The sequence below is a fragment of the Prionailurus bengalensis genome, chromosome A2 (genome assembly GCF_016509475.1).
Source record: "Prionailurus bengalensis isolate Pbe53 chromosome A2, Fcat_Pben_1.1_paternal_pri, whole genome shotgun sequence".
In the NCBI taxonomy this organism is placed as follows: Eukaryota; Metazoa; Chordata; class Mammalia; order Carnivora; family Felidae; genus Prionailurus; species Prionailurus bengalensis.
The window spans coordinates 102,960-124,118 of NC_057348.1; the positions used below are offsets into that span (position 1 = coordinate 102,960).

A 21,159-nucleotide genomic window follows, 5' to 3' on the forward strand; every position below is an offset into this window, starting at 1 on the left:
ACTGATCCAAAGCCTGAGCTTTATTTAATTACGATTGTCCCAGAGCCTCCTGTGTTCCAAGAGTGTCCCCAAGCCCCACCGTGGCCCCAGCTTCGGCTGGGGCTGGTCTGGAGTGACCACTGGTTCAACAGCAGAAGGGGGTGCAGGGGGGCAGGTGGGAGCCGGACAGAACTCCTGCCCCTCCGATGCCTCCACCTGACCTTGGAGTGAGGTGGGCTTTGGAGTTCCATTGTCCAGATGAGAAAAGCAAGGCTCAGCAGGGCCCATGACTCCCCCCCAAAGGTCTGTCTCAGCTTTGCTCTCTCTCAGCAAATATTAAGGCCCCTCTTTGTGCTGTGGGCAACACTGGCACGACCACAGAGTCTGACAGGGGAGGCAGATGCCAATGAATGCGTCATTTCACCACTGCCTCCAGGAAGCCTGCCCTGCCTGCCAGCCTGGGCTGGGCCAGCATCACGGCCCGGCAGAGCCCGCTGGCTGAACCGCAGCTTGAGCTACCATGAAGAATGCCCTGGAGCGCATACTTGTTTGACATCCGTTCCCCCTGCCAGCCTGGAACTGCAGGGAGGAAGGGGTGTGGCAGCCTTGTCCCTGCCTTGTCCCCAAGACACTGGGGTCTTTAATAACTACCTGGCAGACAGATGGATGAACCAGCACCACAGTAAGAGGGATGACTCCTGGAAGCGCACTCCTTCTGGAAGCAGGCAGGAGGGAGGACCTCAGAGGCCACGGGCCGCCTTGCTCCATTGCACAGACAGGGACAGTGGTGCCCACTAAGGTGGAGTGACCATCTCAGGTCTTCTGACGACAAGCCACGCTGCGTGCTGGGGGCTTCACTCCGCCCTCACCCCTACCCAGCTGAGGCAGGTCTACTCCCAGTCGGGTTGAGGGAGGAGGCAATGAGTTTATTCTGTGCCGGTTCCTGTGCTAAGCAACTGGGGGTGCTCATCTGGGGTTCGAATCCTGAGGCCAACACTTCCTGAAGTGTCCAGACCTCTCTGCCTCTATCTCCTCGGCTGTCCACCAGCATAACAGCTGTCCCTGCACCACAGCCACAGAGCAAGGACAGACAGGTGCTGACAGGCAAAGTGCTCACAACAGGGCCTAGAGCACTGATGTGAGCGCCAGCCTTCACTTCTTGGACGTTGCTCCTGGTGAGAAAAGGGGCTCAGCTGTGGGAGGCCTGGCCGGGCCTCGAAGGGAACCCCAGAACCTGAACCCCACCACTGCTAGCTCAGCCGAAGCCACACCCCTGTGCCTCCACCCCATCACCTTTGGGGGCTGGGGAAACTGAGCCCCAGACAGAAAAGGTACCTGGGGACAGGTCCCAAACACCTGCCTTGGGAGGGGCGGGGGCCAGGAGGCTGGCCCTTCCTGCTGGTTAGTGAGGCTTGCGGTCCGTACAGAACCTCTCCCAGCCGACAAAACCTACCTCCTCTGCAGAGCCCTGTGGCTGACCGGCGTGGCAGACCCCCCGGGACTCCCCCACACCCCAAGTTGCAGCCTTCCTGGGATCAGAAAGGGAGAGGTGCAGGCTTCCAGTCCAAGCTGGGGAGGGGGACCAGGCGATATTGGCCAGCACCCCCACCCCTGACCTGAGTCATGCCACTGCATGATGGATGGCCTTGGTCTTCCACTCCCACCCCCCAGGGAGCTAGCCTCATGGGAAGGAGGAGGGACAGGGTGCTTCCCAGGAGCTAGCCTGAGTCATAGGCCGCCCCCCACAGCCACCGCAGACAGGTCTTGGGAGAAGGACAGGGAGGGGCCTCAAAGAAGGAAGCTCCAGTCCAGAGGGCCACCTTGTACCCACACAGCTGTGGCAACAGCTGCTCCTCTGAGCTCTGTCTCCTCCCCTGGAAAAGGAAGGCCCGTCTGCAAGCTCCCAGGAGAGACCCCGACCCAACAAGGCTGAGGTTAACTCTCTGTGGGGGAGGGCCACCATGCCCAGTTTCCAGGTAAGGAAACTGAGGCACACGGGGCAGCCCAATTCCACAGGGTACGCAGTTCGGGGAAGGGAAGCAACCAGTCTGAGTTGACACGGTGGCTGCCTCCCACCCCAAGACTCCCTGAGGGTGAGGCTGGCGCAAGGAGCATCTGTTGAACAACTGAAGGTAGAATGGCACAAGAGACGTGTGGGGGACCCAGCTGAAGCTAGGCTCACAGCTCCGTCACTGTGTGTGCACCCCAGACCTGGCTTTTCCAGCGCAGAGAGCAGGACGAGGAGGTGATTGGGTGCGAACCCCAGCTCTGCTACCCCCCCGCGGTGAGGCCTCGAACAAGCTCTGTCCTCCGCTCCACCTGTAGTCACACACAGGTCATCCTTCTGGTCCCTAAATGTGCTGGGGGCCACACGCACCACAGGGCCTTTGCACATGCCATTCCTTCTGCCTAGAACTCTGTCCTCGTCATCTGGGGCTCTCATCCTCCAGATCGCAGCCCCTGTGTCCCACAGATCACTAAGTTCAGGACTCTTTCCTTTTCACTGTTGTCATTACATGCTTAGCAGTGATTTGCTGATTAATGTCACTTGGCTGTTCACTCCACAAGGACAGACCACAAGGACCAGTCTCGGTCCTGCTGCACCCTTGTTACTCCACCAGAGGTCCAGGCAGGTAAGAGGAGAATGCAGGCTTACTAAAGGGTGTCAGGATGGGGGGGAGGGGTGGATGGACCAGTGAATGGAATGCCCAATAGATGGCTGGATCGATGGGTGGACGTGGGTTGGGTGCACACACCGGTGGCTCTCTGCCTCCGTGTCTCTAAAGTAAGAGGCACGGCGTCTGTCTCCTCGGGCTCTGTTTTTTGACGGCTTTCCCCCTGGTTACAGACAGAGCAGGGTGTGGGCTGCTCCCCTCGCCCTCACCAGGCTCCCCCAGGGCAGGGGGTGTGGCCTGCTGACTGCAGAGAAATCTCATCAGATCTCTCAGTCTCCCCAGAGATCCAGACCCTGGGCAGGGGTGTGGCCCTGGCAGGGCGGCCTCTCCAGGAGGGCCAGAGGAGGGGTTCCGGGAGAGATGGCGGTCTCTGGGAAGGAGAGCCCGGAAATCATGTGAGGCAAGGTCTGCAGAGCAACAGCTATGTGCAGGGGCTCTGTCGGTGACAGAGGTGGTCTGAGAGAAGTCAGGCCACATTCGGGGGGAAGTCAGGAGCAGTTTGGAGGGAAAAGAACTTTTTGCCAGACATGCAGGGGCATCTTGAAAGAGGTTTGCAGCATTCAGGAAATACAGATGTTTCCAAGGGGAAGACGGGGGTGTTGGGGAAGCTTTATCTCGGGGTAAAAACAGGTGTGAGGGAGATACCGGGGGTTCTCGGACAGCAGACCACTGCCCCACAGGCCCAGCGCCCTCTTCCCCATCCCCCCCTCCAGTCCCCACATCCTCCAGCCCCGAAAGGCCACACCGTGGGCCTTGGCTCTGCCCCTGGGACACTGGCCTCAGCCTTCCAGCCAGAGGGCCTCTCAATGTGCAGGTGGGTTCGTTTCCTCATGGTCGTGTTACCAGCAGATCCCAAATGTCCATGCAGGTTGGCAGCCGGGAGGGCAGAGTCCCACAACCACCCACCGCCCCCCACCCCCGAGCCGGTTGTGCTGGCCTTGCCTGGATGCCCCCCATCCCAGCTGGGCCCCAAGGCTACCCGCCCCTTCAACATCAGCAGGTGCCCCGGCCTGAGGACCCAAAGCATCTCAATTCTTCCCCATAAAAGACAACTGTGCACTGATTTTTCAGGTGGAAAAACTGAACCAGTCAAGGACAGGAATCCCTCTTTCCAGGGAGAGAAGCTGAAGTCCATCTGGGAAAAGAGGTGGGCCTCCTTAACCCATCGGGGGCCCTGGCCAGGGCTTGGAGATGGAGGACTGCTTGTCTTTAATGTATTGTCTTTAGAGGTGAGAAAAGGTTCTGTCTTTGGTATGGACACCCTCACTCCAGGCAGAGGGTGGAGGCAGGCAGGGCGCCAGCAGGATAAACGGGTCGCGGGCCCCCATTTCTTGGCCTTGTTGACCCCGCCCAGGGACGGCTGGAGAGAGGCCTATGCGGGGGAAGGAGAGACAGTGGCGGTTCCAGCCTGACCAGGGTCCGGAGGGAGAGGCTGAGGAGCCCGTAAGGCCACAACAGGGGCATCTGCGGAGCAGGACAGGAGCTGGGAGCTGAGAACCATCACCTGGGGAAGAAAGAGAAGGAGAGGTCAAGGGTCAGCTGAGACGGCCACCAGAGACCCAGGCTCCGGCGTCCGGGACCCTGAACCTCAGTGACAGGGCCCAGTGAGGGCCTCCAGGCTGAGGGACCGGGGTGAAGCTCCCCACGTTCTTACAGTGTGACCTAGGGTAGTGCTCTAACCTCCCTGTGCTATTTCTTCTGCAAAACGACAATGCTAACGACAGTGCCAGTTCAGAACCACGGGGGAAGCCTGTGGAGTTTCGGGAGGTGGGAGCATAGCTATTATTACTGCCATCAGCATTGTTTCTCGGGTCACAAACACCTTGGGGAAGGGAAGCAAACGTGCAAACACACAGCCCCCGACCTGCTGTGTCCCATGGGCCCACCCCCAGCCCCAGAAGCCCTTCCCTAGACTGGAAACCCCTTCTGTGCCTGCAGCCTGAGGCCCGGGTGGGGGAGGAGGCAGGAAGGGGACCGTTGTCTTGGGGACAGGAGAGCAGCCCAACCTGGCCGGAAGCTCCTCTCTGCTGAGCCCTTGGGGAAATTCCACAACCCTCTTCCTATGCAGCCCCTCCCTCCCCAGCTGAGCCCCCAGCTCCTGGCTTCCAAATCCCAGGTCCTGCCTCTCCCTCCTCCCCAAGACAGTTCATGCCACCACCACCCCCTGCACCCGCAGCTCACGCGCATGTCCTGCCTAAACCACCCCCCACCTCCCCCAGAGGCCCCAGTCTCTCACCAAAAGGTCCTGGAACCACCCAGACCCAGACCTGCCTGTCCCTCCCCAACACCAAAAGCAAAAGCCCAAGGGTGCACCTTTTCATCTCGCGCACCTCTCCTGAAACACCCATCGGACCCAGGCTACGCTAGCCCCTCCTCCAGAATAGTGCCCCCCCCCCCCCGCCTCCCCGTTAAACACGGAGTTACCATAGCAACTCAGCAATTCCACTCCTGGGTATATGCCCGAGAGCCATGAACATAGTCCACGCAAAAACCTGGACGTATGTGTTCTGAGTGGTCTTCCTCGTGATAGCCAAAAAGTGGAAACACCCAAATGTCCACTGACAGTGAGTGGCTAAACACGTGCCCACCGCGCACGCGCACGTCCACAGATGACCGCATCCCCCGCGCATGCGCACGTCCCTCGGCTGCAAGCCGAAGCGAGACGTCCACACCTGCTGCCCGTGGGCGCACCCCGAACACACGACACTCAGGGAGGGAACCAGACACGAGAGGCCATACGGAGTGTGAGTCCACGTGTGTGAAACGTCCAGAACAGGCTCATCCACGGATGGGAAGGGAGCTCGTGGGGGCCGGGGACTGGGGGAGGGGTGATGGTGACAGGGTACCTTTTGGGGTGGTAGAATGTTCTGGAATTAGGTAGAGGATGGTTGCACATCTCTAAACATGCTAAAAAACAAAACAAAACAAAACACTGAGTGGCACACTTTAAATGGGTGAACTGTGTGCTTTGTGAATTTTCTTAGTTTCTAAAGTGAGAGAAAAGCTGGCGACGGGAGAAGCTGGGATCCGTGGGGCCCACTGCGCACCTGGCTCAGGGCTCGCGTTTGACCACGCCGCGAAGATGCAGCTCGCTTTCGGCCGCCACGATGGGTTGCCCATTCTGCAGGTGGTAGTCGATCAGATGGCTGATGCTCTCAAAGAGCACATCCTTCGTCCGCACCTGTGGGGCCAGAGGCCTCAGCGTCAGCAGCACCGGGAGCTGGAGAGGCCTGCTGACTGGGAATCTGCCACCTCAGGAGCCCGCCCCGTGGGTCTGATGCACGCTCCAGTCTGAGAGCTGCTGCGTCAGAAGCTTCCAGGACTTCAACCACAGAATCAGACTCAAGATTCCAGAGTAAGGTATGCACACGGGCCCCAAAACCACCAGGGTTCTGTGGTCCCCAACAGACCCCTTTTTGGTGGTCCCCAAAAAGTCATGTCCGTGTCCCAAACCCTGGAAGCCGTGGACAGGAACTTATTTGGAGAAAGTGTCTTTGCAGATGTGTCTTTGATGCAGTTCAAAGACACAGCTGATGGTTAAAAACCACGCAGGCTTCAAAGACGTCAAAACAGATGAACGTAGGGAAAGGGGGTGGGGGGGTAGGGTAGAGGGAAGCAAACCACAAGAGACTCAATGATAGAGAACAAACTGAGGGCTGAGAGAGGGAGGTGGGTGGGGGTGGGCTAGATGGGTGATGGGCACTAAGGAGGGCATTCATTGTGATGAGCACTGGATGTTGTATGTGTTATGAATCCCTGAATTACACTCCTGAAGCCAATTTTACTATACATGTGAACTAACTAGAATTTCAGTAAATACTTGATGTCAAAAAATAAAACTTGAATTTGAAAAAGGAACTAAGCTTAGTCTCTTCAAAAAAAATGAGAGAGGGGTGGCTGGGGGCTCAGTCGGTTAAGCATCTGACTTTGGCTCAGGTCATGTTCTCGTGGTCCATGGGTTCGAGCCCCACATTGGAGTCTACGCTGACAGTTTGGAGCCTGGAACCTGCTTGGGATTCTCTGTCTCCCTCTCTCTGTGCTCCCCCCCCCCCAATTGTTCTCTCTCCCCTGCTTCTCAAAAATAAATAAACTTTGGGGCGCCTGGGTGACTCAGTCGGTTAAGCGACCGGCTTCGGCTCAGCTCATGATCTCGCAGTTTGTGAGTTTGAGCCCCGGGTCGGGCTCTGTGCTGACAGCTCAGAGCCTGGAGCCTGCTTCAGATTCTGTGTCTCCCTCTCTCACTGCCCCTCCCTGGCTTGCAGTCTGTCTCTCTCTCAAAAATAAATAAACATTAAGAAATTTTTAATAAATAGATGAAAGGAAAGTGTGCATCATGAAGAAATTTACTAACTTGTAGACCCTAGAACTCCTTGCAAATTGACATGTTTATGAGGCTTGAAATACATTATTTAAAAAAAAACACTCAAAGACATCATTCTTTGTAAGACACACAGTGATGACATGAGACAAAGATAATGTAAAAACGGGGTGGGGGGACAAAACAAGAGACCCATAAATATGGAGAACAAACTGAGAGTTACAGGAGGGGGTATGGGAGGGGGGATGAGCTAAATGGGTTAGGGGCACCAAGGAATCTACTCCTGAAATCATTGTCATACTAAATGCTAACTAACTTGGATGTAAATTTTAAAAAATAAAAAATAAAATAAATAAATATATCAAAAAAAAGAAAAAAAAGACGCATAGTGATGACAGACTGTAGGGGCAAAAGCGCATCTTATAATTGATCAAATACAGCACTTTGTAACGCCTGAAAGGCCTCGAGGCTAGAAAAGGTTTTGTAACCCCTAAAACGCCGTATAGACTGGGAACTCCCTTGTAAACCCTAAAATTCTTCTTAAGCGGGAAAATACTTTGTAATTCTAAGTTACCTGGTAAACGGAAACAGAATCTGCTTTGTAACCCTCAAACTACTTTGTTAAACCTAAAGGTGCTAAGGCCGTCCATCGGGCCATGCTCCCGGCCCGGCCCCGCCCCCTGCGGCCCAGGCCCGCCCCTGAGGCCCCGGCCCGCCCCTGAGGCCCCGCCCCTCCGCTCTCAGGCCCCGCCTCCGGCCCCCGCGCGCCACCTTACCACGCCCTCAGGGTCCACAAGTAGCAGGTGCTTGGGCTGCCCCGCGTGCATGCCTGTGAGGACGTACTGCCCGGGATTGGTGACGCTGTCGCGCACCAGGAAGTCCCCGTCGGCTCGAAGCAGCTTCTCTGCGGCCCTTCGGCTCATCTGGCCATGGTACCAGGGCTCCTGCCGCAGCTGCTCCTCCGTGGGGGCGATGGGGGCCCGGCGGGTGGGGGGGCTGGGCCACTGGTCCTCCAAGGGAAGGGGCGCTACCGCCGCCCCCGTCCCCGCAGAGCACTCGTGCAGCTTCAGAGCGTCCTCGAAGGGTCCTGGAGGCGAAGATGAAGTGCAGGAGGCGGGGTTGGCAGCTGCCTCCTGCTGGAAAGCGGAGGGGGGTGGCCTGGGCTGGGAGGAAAAAGCTCCAGGTGGTTACCCCCCCACCCAGGACCTGAGCAACATTGAGCACCTAGGGTGCCTCAGACCTTGCCCTAAGGCCACAGTACGTCACTGGCCGTGCGCTGAGTGGGTGTGTGTGTGCTCTGTGTGGTGCCAACCTGGTCACCAGTCACCTTCCTGCCCCTCTAATGGGTTCTATTAGTTATGTAGTATATTTTCACGGATTTGGTTAAATCTATGCAAATGAGGTCGGCGTTTCTTCCTCTCCAATGTTTATGCCTGTTTCACTAATTGCCTGGTGACATCGCCAGCTCCTCTAATACGACACTGCATCTCGGTGGCAGGCGGCAGGCATCCCTTTCTCTTACAGACGTTCACAGAAAAGCTTCCTATGATCTGCAGGGGTTTTCTGAGGCTTCCAGCAAGCACCAGTGTGACACTGGACAAGCCACTCGCCCTCTCTGAGCCTGTCTCCTCACTGTAAAGCTGGATGTGGAGCTGTGGAGCAGTATAGATCAGACACCCTGGAAGGCAGAATCCCAGCGCTGACCCCCGCACTCCCACATGCCTTCCACTTTCTCGCCCTTGGGAATCCCTCCTCCCTGACTCCTTCCATGGTCTGGGCGCAGCCAACCCAGACTCCAGCCACCGGGACGTGTGACCGCACGAATCAGAGACAGACCCAGAATTTTCAATGGAAGCCTGGCCAGAGTTGCTGGGCCGCCTGATCACCCCGGGGGACCACCGGCCTCAGAAGCCCCCACACTGGAGCAGCTCCTTTCCCAGGTGAGGACTGCTGTGGGGAGGCAGCGGGGGCCACGCCTTTAGTCTGGCAACTGCTGCACAGTGGGCACTATCAGCCCATGTCCTATTGCGATAAGAAATCCAGTTGGGGGGCCTGGGTGACGGCACGGAACCTGCTTAGGATTCTCTCCCTCCCTCTCTCTCTGCCCCCCGCTCACATGCACACTCTCCAGTTGTCAGGTGGTGGGGAAGGAGGCTTGGCAGACTTTGTGAAGGAAGAAATTTCCAGCCGGCTTCCTGGGGCACTCCCACTAGGGAGGCGTCCCGAGGAAGGGAGATGACCATGCCTGTGGATGACCACGACATTGGCGTGGTTGCAGATAATGACGCTGTTTGGATCGCAAACTTCCCCCGTTAGACTGACCACCCCCTCAGGCTGGGGCATCACAGAGGGAAGAAAGGAATCAAGTGTTCACTCCATCAATATGTGGTTCGGCCTCCCTCATTAGACTGGGGTCCCCTCAAGGTTGCCTCCCCCACCAGGCTGGGATTCCCAGTGGAAGGGGCTTGGGCCTACTGCCTTGAGCCACAGAGTCACCTGAGGAGGGAGCTAAAATCCCCTTGTCAGTCTGGGAGACCCAGAGGTAAGGAGCTACCCCCCCCCCGCCCCCAAGAGACTAAGGAGTATCATGGAGAACAGGGGCCTGAGCCTCCCCCATCATACTAGCCACTCTTTCCAGGCATGAACTAGGCCCCTCCCCTCAGACTAGGGACCCCTATAGAGAGGAGGCTGGCTTACTCCCAACAGACTGAAGAGCCCCGGGGAGGGGGGTGGGGGGAGGCCACCAGAGCCTCCCCTATCACACTAGGGAGTCCTGTAGGAAACACTCCCCACCCCACCCTCACCACTTTGCAAAGTCCCAACTGGAGAGGGCTGGGCCTCCCCCATCAGACTACAGCTTGCTAGGGGCATGGCCTCCCCCCGCAGGCTGGCCTGCCCCTACATACGCATGTCGAACAGGTCCTTCTTGGGGCTGTCCTCCGGCTGCAGGGGCTCTGGGGCATCCAGACCCTGTGTGTTGACGTACAGGTGGTCCTCATAGTCTCTGGGGCCCCGTGCATCAGCCTGCACGTAGCCATCCCCTGGTGGGCCTGGGGAGGGTAGGAGGAGTGGAGGGGGCAGCTGGGGGAGCAGCGGACCCCACCTGGGAGCCCCGCCCAAGCCCGCCTCCCTGCCGGGTGGAAACTTCACACCCTCTTGCAGAGCCATCTGGAGTGAAAACCCATAAATGTCCAACCAGGGGCTGTGGGGCACTAGAGGGCCACTCTCGGGGAGGGGACTAGGCAGGACGATGGCAGAAACCCCCATGTTTCTGTTAAATGTCCCCATCTAAAAATTACTAACAACGAACTGTCCCCCCTGTAATTATGCTGTCCACATGACACATAGGTCATGTGTTTCTGTTTCTGTCCTATTGTAGGATTTCCTTTCTTCTCAAGCTTAATTGTAAGTGTGTAACGCATTTGCATGGTTCAAAAGCCACAACCACAGTAAAAATTGTCCTTGGAGGGATTTCTCACTTGGGTCCACTCAGTGCCCCATTCAGATTCTGCTGGATCCTGACCACTTTGCCTCTGCCCTGTTCCCCTGCCCTCACCCCTCCCAGGGTGTTGGGTTTTTGCTGGTCTGACAGGTTCCCAGGTAAATGGCGTCTGGGGGACCTTACTTCCCATTTCTCTTATTTTGAGCAAGGCTGAGCTTTTCCCAGGTTCAAAGGGCATTTGTGCGTACTTTTCTCAGAACCGTCTCTTCATTTCCAGACGTCACCGCTTTTAATCCTTGGCAGAGAAATAATGATTTTGGCACACTGCGTGGCCAAATCCAGCCCAAGGGCCCTGCTGTTTGCAATCCCCGTGGTATGCCAACTACATCCTTAACCTCATGGGCATTGGGCTCACAGGCCAGCTCCACCTGCCCTCTGTGGACAGGGGGAAGTTCGCCACCCTCTCTGTGCCTAACTCTCTTCCTCTGTAAAATAGGGAGAATGGGAGTCTCCTTCATAAGCGGGGTGAGGACCAAAACCGTAGAACAGCGTCTGGCAAACAGATATGATTCCATACGAGTGCTGGCCATGTGCCAGGCCTGGGTGGCTGATGGGGGCAGAGGGGTTTCAGTGCAGGCTTCCCGGTCTGCCTGGAGGAGGCATGGATTCTCCCAGCCTTTCGTGGCCAGGGCCAGGGAAGAGGGAAGAAACTCAGGTTGTAGAATCCGGACAGAGAGAATCCCCAGACACAGGAGCTGGGGCATCGATGTATTGGAAGGAGTTCTTGGCTAGAGAATTGGGAAAGGTGTAAAAAGAAGCCTTAACAGTGTGTGCAAAGGCTCGGGGCTGGGAAGTGCCTATGAACCCTGGAAGTCATGGGTGAGCAGCCCATGTCCCAGACAAACAGCACACAAGGGCCACGCTATAGCTTGGCACCTGGTTCTTTAACCACTGGGTGCTGGCAGTCGACGAGGGTTCTGATGCTTGGCAGCGAAGTGCCCAGATTATCTGGGAAGATCTAAAAAAAAAAAGCCCAGCACAGATGTTAGGCTGTGAGGGGACAGGCAACTACAGCAGGCTGGTGGGCGAACCGACGGGCACCCTCGCTTCGGAGAGCAGCTTAGCGGCCTCCAGTAACGTGACTAACAGGCTCTGATGTCAGCAGCCTCACGGCTCGGCACCCACAGGAGAAACACGGGGCTGCACACCGTGTGTGTGTGGGGGGGGACCCTCGGTGCCCACCAGTAGGGGCTACGTAGGCAAGCAAGCTCCAGGAGGCTGACACTGCAGAACCTCAAAGCGACCAAGACGCCCACAGCACGCCTGGAGAGTCACCATGTCTGCGGGTGCCTGTTCTTACCGAGCCCGAGAGGAGACACAGAGGAGCCGGGGGGCTGAGCGCCCCGACTGGGAGCGGAGGGCCAAGGGGGTGCCAGCCTTACGTCACTTCTCATTCTGTGTAACAGGGCAAAGTGTCCGTGGGCCAAACACCCAGTCGATTTGTGAAAGCCAAAGCCTGAAGTGCCGGGCGGCGGGGACACGCGTGATTTCCATCACAAGAACAAGGAGCCGCCCTCGGGGGACCGGACTGTGTGGAGACCAGAACCAGCGGAATGACGAACATCCGTGGCCCTTCGTCACACCGCAGACGCCACAGCAAGCACCTGGAGTCTACCCAAGTGTCCGTGAGTCAAGTGCAGGCGAGATAAAAGAGACCCTCTGCGCGGGGGGGTCGCGGGCAGTGCGAACAAGAACGGGCACGGGGCGCGTGCTGACGCGGAAGGAACTTCAGGGTGGATTGCTACATGGGAAAAGCTAGGCGGGAGCGAAAGACATAGTTCATGGATTGGAAAGCGCTTGAACGTCCGTGGAAAATACTGGAAAAATAACGGAAACTGGTACTGACAGTGGTGGCCTGACTGGGGAGGTGGATAGGCAGACGGGGCCAGGGTGACACCACGACTTCTCACTGAAGGCCTTTCTGTGCTCTGGCATTTTGAACCACGTGAATGCTGTGTCCCTCCCAAAATGCAATGAACCTAGTCTGTACGGAAGAAAGACAAACCAACTAAGAGTGTGGGGGGCGCACAACATCTCGCGGGTGAAAGTGAAGTGGGGCAGAAGAGAGGAACTGGGGGGGGGGGTGGGGGCCTCCCTGAGCCTCCAGGGCATCTGCTGTTACCTGAGGGGCCCAGGTCCCACGGCAGACTGCGGGTGTCCCTTCGAGCAGGCGATACGCCCTGAAAAAGAGAGTGAGGGGTCCTTCTGCCACGTGCAAGCCCCTTCCCAGCCCAGCACCCCGCCCTCCCGGAGGGCTGGACCTTCCCAGCCCAACACCCCACCATCCAACACCCTGCCCTCCTGCACGGCTGGAGACCTAAGTCAGATGCTAAGAGGGAAGCTCTGCACCCTGCCAACCCTGCCCCCAGGCCCTGGCTGCTGCATGCTGTTCCCTTCACCTGGATGCCCTTCCCTGCACTGCTCTCCCGGGCAACTCCTATTCACCCGTCAGGGCCCAGCCCAAACACTGCTTCCTTGTGGAAGTCCTCCGACCACAAAGTCAGTCTCCCGGTTGTACATTCTCATTACCTCCCCTGGAAACCTGTCTCGTCTCGTGGCCCTGATTAAACTGCCAATAGAATTCTCTAATCAGTATCTGAGGGTGGAAGTCACATCTGGAGGAGGGCCAGACCCATCTGTGCAATTTGGGGCAGGAAGGAGGGAAAGGAAGGGCAGGGAAGCATGAGATACCCTCCCCTAGGGTCAAGGAGAAGGGGAGCAGAAGGAGAAGCCAGGGTCAGGCCCAAGGAGCCAGTGCCTAGAGATGACCTCCCACCATCCCTTCCCCATGAGGGCCACAGAGGCTGACCTGGCCGAGGGCGCCGACGGCACAGGGTTGAGTTAGGGCGAGCCTGGAGTCCACCAGCCCACCCAGGGGCGGCTCCTTCCCTGGGATGCTGTTGTAGTAATTGTGTTCCGTTTCCTCCTCGTCCCCCCAGGCCGTCTCCTCGGGCCTGGTCAGCCTGGGGACAGACAGCAAGAAGGAGCACAGGCAGGGACCCCAGGTCTCAGGGGCAGAGAGAGAGGGAGCTCCTGCCAGGACGCCAAGGCTGCGTGGCTGGAGCTTTGCTCGGTGCGCCGGGCTGAGCCCCTTCCTGCTCTGGGCCAGTGCGCTTTCCTCCTCTGTAAGATGGGACCTCACACTCTTTCCAGTGCCTTCTAGAAACCACAGCTGGTCTCCACTCCCTTGCGCCCACCTCTGCCCACCCCACCCCCACCAGGCAGCACACACAGGTCTGGCAGGATGGGAGTGCCCTCAGCACCATCTGGCCCTGCAAGGGCCCCTGTAGAAATTGATCAGGCGACTGCGGTTCCTGACAGCCAGACGGGGGAGGCTGTTATCAGTGTTTATCAGGCACGAGGGTGCAGGCAGTGAGGGGCTGAACGGAGGAGAAGCGCACGGCAGCACGTACGCCTGCAGACGCTCCCTATTCCTTAACGTGAGCACGTTCGTAGGTCTAACACGCTCACCTGTCCGTCACTTAGTCTGGCAAGTTTCCACCCAGTGAGCTACTAAGTAGCTAAAAGCAGGGCTCAGCAAGTCTGGCCCCCGCCTGCATGCGTGCAGCCTAGGAGCTAAGAATGCTTCCTACTCTTATAAACCACAAAACTTTTAAGCGATTAGGAGAACATCCAAAGAACAATGTTTGGTGACACGTGAAAATTACATGAAATTCCGAATTTAGCGCCTATAAATACGGTTTTGCTGGCAGGCAGCCCATTGATCCTTTCACGTATGGTCCCCAGCCGCTCTTGCTACAATGGCTGAGGCAGGTGTTCTGGCCCAGGAAGCTGAACACACCGACCGGCCCTTTTGCAGAAGCGTCGGCCACACCCGTCCAGGCTGGTGATGACCACAGCCGCTGACTGGCTCCCCTAATCCTCGCCTCAGCCCGAGCGCGGGCTGTTTTCGCCCGGGTTTTATAGAGGAGGGTGTGGCGACCGGGGGCAGTGGAGCCGCGTGCCCACTGGGAGCAGAGAGGGAAGGAGGGACAAAGCGAAGGCCCACACCCGGGGTGGAGATGGTGAGCGCAGGGACTGCGCATCTGGCCTTGGTCGGGTGGCACGATGTCTCTGGGAAGACGTGGAGGACGTGGCCTGGTACCTTTCCGGGGGCAGGACCACCCTGGGGGGGCTGTGCAGGTACTGTTTGAAGCGCAGCTCGAAGGCTTGGCCCACGGTGCTGATGATGCTCTGGGCGAGGCCCTCACAGCACTCCAGGATGTGGCAGGCTGCAGAGGGTCATGGTCACGTAGCATCAGCATAGCCTCGGCCCACTGGCACAGCAGCCCCCAGGGCCCCCGGCCGCCCCCACTGGGACCTCACCTCTCTGGTTGATGGGATCCTTGGCTACGTAGGCCACATAATCAGTCATGTCCTGGGGGAGAGAGAGGACAAGTGGGAGGGCTGGACCTGCCGGGGCCACCCCGGCCTGGTAAGGGGGCAGGGGTGGATGGGCATGGGGCCGTAGGGCACAGACAGGACCAGGAGTCTACCCCCCCCAGTCCCTGGCCTTACCGTGTCACCTCCCGACGCAAAGGAGATAGACTGCATGTGGTGGTTGGCAATGACCTGGCGGGAGAGAGACACAGTCATGGGGGGCCACAGTCCTGGGGCCGGGGAAGGGGGCAGGCTCACCAGGCCAGGGCCACAGAGAAGCGACCAGGAAAGGGCTGGAGTCAGAATGGGTACCAGGGTGACCAGGAGAGCAGCTGGATGGGGAACGCCCACCACCCTCACACGTGCATACTTCTGACACCCAGACACAGACGCATGGACATGCCCGCAGACGTGCACAGACACACGGACAGCCCACAGATGTGCACAGACGCACAGAAATGCCCGCAGCTGTGCACAGACACGGACACGCCCATAGACGTGCACAGACGCACGGACACGCCCTCCTACACACAGATGCTCACACATGCAGTCACACACACTCAAGCCCATCTTTGCGCCCTCACGCCTGGTGCTCTGGCCCGCGCGTCCGCCCAGACACACACCGCGGACGGCGCACTAATCTGGCACAGCCAATGCAGCCATGGAGGCTTGGAGGAGACACAGGAGGGAAGAGCCGGAGGCTCTGTTCTGGCACCAGCGCCCGGGCATCGTCATCTGTGTGCTCATTTGCGTGCTCATTTGCATGCTCATTTGCATTTGCTTGCTCATTTGCATGCTTGCTTTTGGTGCACACTTGCAGGCCTGTTTCCGTGTTCATTCGCGTGCTCGTTTGCATCCATTTGCCACCTCCCATTGCTGTCCTCAGTGCTCATGTTCCTTCAGGGCCCAGGGAGCAGTGGCCGCCTCACCAGGTGCTCCACAGATGCCCTGTTTGGGCTCCCTCCGCGGTGCCCCCACATCACCGCTCTTCCCAGGCTCACAGTGCTGTCTGGACAAGTCCTAACTCCCCACCACGAACCTCACTGACCTCTCCAGCTCTGTCTCCCCACAGGGTGACCTATGCCTGGGACATCTCTCCTCACCTCCTCCCTTGGAGCCAGCATCACCGCCTTCAGGAAGCCCTTCGTGACACCCCTGCTAGGTTACAGTGCCCTGTGCACACGTACAGCACCCCCTTGCCTGGCCTCACAATGCTTTTTAGAATTTGTAATTATTCCCTTATCTGTGCAATATTATTTTGCTGGATTGTTTCCACTAGAAGATTCCCGGCCAGGGCTCTCACCCTCAGCACTGCTGACAATGGGGGGGGGGGCCCATCTCGGCGGGGGTGTCCTGGGCACTGTGGGGGTTCAGCAGCCTCCCTGCACCCCACCCCCGCACTCGTGCCAACTGTGAGTGCCATGAGGGCAGCTCGGCTCCTGGCTCGGGCGGGGCCTCGGCACATCTCCAGGTGAACATGTTCACACACAGCCCCACACCTGCCATCTCTCCAGCTTTGCCCACGGGACCCTGGACCTGCCCTGCACGGGGGGCTGCTGGGGGCTGAGGACACGGGTGGCGGCACTCACCTGGCGCGTGGCAGGCACGGACAGGTTGAGGCCGTCGGTGGAGATGCTCACAGCGATGCTCATGCCAGCGAAGCGCAGGTTGGTCTTGCCCAGGATGGAGGCCAGCGCCTTGTTCGGGGCCTGGGGACAGGGCAGAGGGCAGTGCTGGGCCTGCAGAGTGGGGAGCCCAGGCACTGGGAAAGGTGGGGCAGCAGAGGGGCTCCAGCTGGGGCAAGGTCCAGGAAGGCCACGGCGCGCCCTCCCCCCCCCCCGCCCCGCTCCAACCACACCCACCAGGACCACCAGCCCGTCACCCACCTTCTTCTTCCAGGAGCCCCGGATGCCAGGCACTGCCTCATGGAGCCGGTTGATGGCTTCCCTGTGTGGGGGGTTGTAGGAGGAGGCTTAGTGAACTCGGAGGGGGGCTTGGGGAGGGGGTAGGAGCTCAGGGAGTGTGGGGGGCAGAAGCCATGGGCAGAGAAGGTACTTGGATCCTGAGCTGGGAAGGGGCTCACAGGAGGGAGGGAAGCGGGCACCTGGAGAGAGGAGGGAGGAACAGAGCCACGGACCAGGGGCTCTCAGCCCCCAACCCGTTTGTACCCGGCAGATACCCATGCACATACCGACCTCAGCTCTTGCCCTCTGGGGCTTCCTTCTCAGTGATCAACACATCCCTGGGCCATGGCCCAACTCCAAACCACAGGGGTGAGATTCAGGGGAGCCAACGACATAGGGCATCAGCCTGGACCCCAAGTGTCATGCGGCCACAGGCCAGCCAAGATCCCCAGCTGTGGCATGAGAGCGTGACCTCTGCTCTGGGCTCGCCAGACTAAGAGACAGACCTCTGTGAAACCGCTAGCCCCGGGGAGGACTGGGACTTCACGGGCCCTGAAGGTCAGAGGGACCGTGCTGGGCCCCAAGTGGCCGGGGCCCTCACACCCGGCAGGCGCGAAGGCAAAAAGGCGCGGTGGGAAAGGTCTTGCTGCTCAAACAGCGAGATGTGGAGACACCACACAGCCCGACACCCCACCTCCCGTCCCAGGAGACATGGAAACACACGTGCACACAAAACCTGTGCACGCGCGTTCACAGCAGTACGAGTCACAACAATCACCAAAAGGTCGAAGCCACCCAAGTGTCCATTGACAGGTTGACAAACAATGCGTCCACCGCGCAGGCAAAGGTCCACAGAGGAACGTGTCCATCGCGCACACGCACATCACTCAGGTGTGTCCACCGCGCATGCGCACATCCACAGAGAAACGCGACCACCGTGCACGCACGTGTCACTCGGGTACATCCCCCGCCCACGCGCACGTCCACAGATGAACGTGTCCACCCCGCACGCGGACACCCCTCCACCGCGCACGCGCACATCACTCAGCCCGGAGCAGGCGCGAGAGGCACCCGCACCCGCTGCCCCGCGGGCAGACCCTGGACACACGACGCTCAGGGAAGGAACCAGACACGAGAGGCCACACGGGGTGTGAGTCCGCGTCTGGGAAACATCCAGAACAGGCACACCTCTGTGAAGAAACCAAAACACATCGAGTTGTGGACTTTAAGTGCGTGAATTGTTTGATGTGTGAATTACAACTCAGTAGAGTGTTTTTATGTCTACAGTGAATGGCCTGTTTTCACATGCAAAAAGTCATCGATCCTGGGACGCCTGGGTGGCCGGGCTCAGGTCATGATCTCACAGGGGTCCATGCGTTCCAGCCCCACGTGGGGCTCTGTGCTGACAGCTGGCAGCCCTGCCCTTCCCCCGCTCAGGCTCTGTCTCTCTCTCTCTAAATAAATAAATAAATAAATAAATAAATAGATAAAACATTAAAAAACAAAATGGATGTGGATCCCTAAGCCTCTTCATGACTCATTCCTGGCAGCTCAGAGCATCACGAGATCGATGTGCTTAGCACCAAAAAAAGCAGGGACAACGGAGGTGCCACCCAGAACCAGCTCCTAGCCCCTTCCAGGCCTGACCTGAGTCCTAGCCGGACACCAGCCAGCACCCGCGGGTCCAGCACGCCTGTGGAATTCGCACACGGCAAGGCGGCAGGTGTCATTTCTATTAGAATCCAGGGTCTGGGGAGCAGAGACAACTGGACGGCAGGACAGAGCTGGAACTCAGCTTATGCCCCGCCACAAGGCCATTCTCAGTCCCGCCACACTGTTCTCCAAGCTGTGAGGCAGGAGGGAATGTCGCTGCGCAGACTGTCTGAGCGGCTACTGCCACCTCTCCAAAGCCTCACATCAGCCCTCCCTCAGCTGCCCCGAGGCCCTGGCCCCACAGCAGCCAGTCTCAAAGGCTCACCTGGTCACCTGGGTGCGAGTGTTAAAATCCAGAGAGCGCATGGAGCGGAGGACTTCGATGCAGCCCATGTACTAAGAGAAGAGAGAAGAAGCAATTAGCAGGCAGGCCCTAAGCACGAGCCCAGCAGAGCCTGGGTCAGGTGACAAGTGAATCCAAGCCCTCCCTGCAGGGAGCTCTTCACCCTCATCTCCAGCCCCGTCCTCAGCAATGTCCAGCTTTGCTGCCTCAGGCCCTTTGCACCTGCTGCGCCCCTGCTGCTCCCTTCCCCCATCTTCGTGTGCACTGGTTCCTTCCCCGTCTCCAGGCTCAGTGTCACCTCCTCAGAGAGAACCCCCTTCTCTGATGCTAAGCACGTTGTTCCACGGAAGCTGGTTGGCCCTCCAGGCTCAGTCTCGCTTTGGCTTAACCATCAGCTGCTCGTTCTCCCTTCCTGTTGCATTAGAGTGTGAGCCCAGGAAGACCAGGATGGTGATGCTCCTGTCACTACTGTAGCCCCAGAACCCAGCACAGGGCCTGCAAGCAGACTGGGAGGAAACCATCTGGCCTGTGAAACCCAGCGCATTGACTGTCTGGCCCTTCACAGGGAAAGTTTGCTAACTCCTGCCTAGGCCACCATGTCCACGGAAAGGTAGTTCAGACCCTCCAAGAGACAATGCAGACGGACAGAGGAGGTAGAAACAGTCAGCAGAGCTCCCAGACTGCTTCGACCACAGCCAAGGGAGGGGGAGCAGGGACCAGACTAGGGCCACAAGCCTCTTTCCAGCTGTGCCTGTGTGCTGGGGGGCATCTTGAGGGCCATGTGGCCTGTGGTTCCCTGTCTGTGCAACGTCCCGTGATTCCCTGTGATTCCCTGGGCCACAGCACCTGTCCTGTGATTCTCTGTCTGTGCAACGTCCAGACAAGTAAATCCACAGACACAGAGAGGGTTGGCAGGTGCCAGCAGTTAGGGGAGGGGAGGGGATGATGGCTAATGAGGACAGGTTTCTTCTAGGGTGACGGAATGTCCTGGAACCAGATAATGGTGATGGTTGCACAACCTTGCGAATGTACTGAATACTATTAAACTTTGTACACTTTAAAATGGTTAATGGTCGGGGTGCCTGGGTGGCTCAGTCAGTTAAGCGTCTGACTGCAGCTCAGGCCATGATCTCGCGGTTTGTGAGTTCGAGCCCCATGACGGGCTCTGTGCTGAAGGCTCAGAGTCGGGAGCCTGCTTCAGATTCTGTGTCTTCCTCTCTCTCTGCCCCTCCCCCACTTGTACTCTCCCTCTCAGAAATAAACATTAAAAATTGTTTAAATAAAATAAAATGTTAATTTTGTCAATTTTACCTCAATTTTTTAAAAATCATAGATGCCCATACATTTTGACCTTGAAACTCCATTTTTAGGACTTTAGCCCCCAGACACATCAGCCCAGGGACTGCCCGTGTGTTCACAAGTCACTGTGCGGGGTGGCCCACGCTCTGCCCGCTCCACGGGGCTCCGAGCACAGGACTACAGGGAGACAGGTGGACGGGTGCTTGGTGCCCCGATGGATCCGCGCTTACCCACTCCCTTTGCCCTTGGGCCCCCCCCTGGTGCTGGCACCAGGGGCTGGCTCCCTACACCTGGCCCTCTTCCGTGTCTCCTGCCTCAGTCTCCCCTCAGGGAGAGCTTTTGCACACGCACCCCCCTTGCTGCTGGGACCTGTAGAACTGAACAAATCAGCAAGAAATTAGAGACACCCTAAAACAACACATTTGGGCTTGTGCGATCCAATACATGACTGCAGGCCAACCGGAATTCCCACTAAACAATGAATATTTCTTAGTGTAAGTATGCCCCAAATAGTGCAGGGGACATACTTACGGCAAAAATTATTGGTATTCGTTGGAACTTTAAATTTAACTGGGGGCCCTGTATGCTTGCTAAATCCAAACAAATCGTTCTTGAAATGGAAGAGTACGCATTTGTAAAAAGAGACAAGAATTGTTTATTTACATGAAATTATCTCCAAGGTATATTATTAAACAGCAGGAACAAGGTGCAGAATAGAGGTCATGGTGAGTCACGACTCCCTCGGACAAGGGGTCAAGGGGGAGGATGTGCACACATGCGAGTATACACAGTGCGAGTAGATGAGTAATTCTAGCAGATTCTAGCATGGTAAAGTGGTTGTTTCCAGGGGAGAAACCGCATGCTGTTGGCAGACTGAAACTATGCTCACAAGCCGTCCCTCACCCCATTCCCTCCTCCCCTCCCCGTCCCTACCCACCCCCATCCCTCCCTCTATCCCTCCCCCTATCCAGGCCCTTGTATGTCAGGAAAGATGACACATGTCACGAATGGCATGTCAGGAAAGGTGACGCAGCCAAGGCCTAAAAGGCCCTTGTGCCCTGGAGCTTGTCCCCTCACTAGTCCCAGGTCCCTGAGACCCTGCTAGG

The 21,159-nt window shown here is 57.9% G+C and overlaps 1 protein-coding gene across 2 annotated transcripts in view; it reads right to left on the reverse strand.

Moving 5' to 3' along the window:
- Positions 1-21,159, reverse strand: part of SHC2 (SHC adaptor protein 2) — a 32,358-nt gene continuing 11,199 nt past the window's right edge. The window contains exons 2-14 of one of the 2 annotated variants that reach the window (XR_006298189.1): positions 18,737-18,807; positions 16,741-16,801; positions 16,444-16,563; positions 14,993-15,046; positions 14,801-14,852; positions 14,580-14,706; positions 13,284-13,437; positions 12,597-12,654; positions 9,879-10,022; positions 7,749-8,059; positions 5,702-5,835; positions 5,501-5,561; positions 1-4,158 (exon numbers count right to left, since the gene is read on the reverse strand). Coding sequence is in view for 1 of the 2 variants with exons in the window: in XM_043585960.1 (XP_043441895.1) it covers positions 5,707-5,835; positions 7,749-8,059; positions 9,879-10,022; positions 12,597-12,654; positions 13,284-13,437; positions 14,580-14,706; positions 14,801-14,852; positions 14,993-15,046; positions 16,444-16,563; positions 16,741-16,801; positions 18,737-18,807 (1,281 nt within the window). In the remaining variant the exon portion in view is untranslated. The remainder of the gene's footprint in view (positions 4,159-5,500; positions 5,562-5,701; positions 5,836-7,748; positions 8,060-9,878; positions 10,023-12,596; positions 12,655-13,283; positions 13,438-14,579; positions 14,707-14,800; positions 14,853-14,992; positions 15,047-16,443; positions 16,564-16,740; positions 16,802-18,736; positions 18,808-21,159) is intronic. The other variant, XM_043585960.1, reaches the window with a different exon arrangement.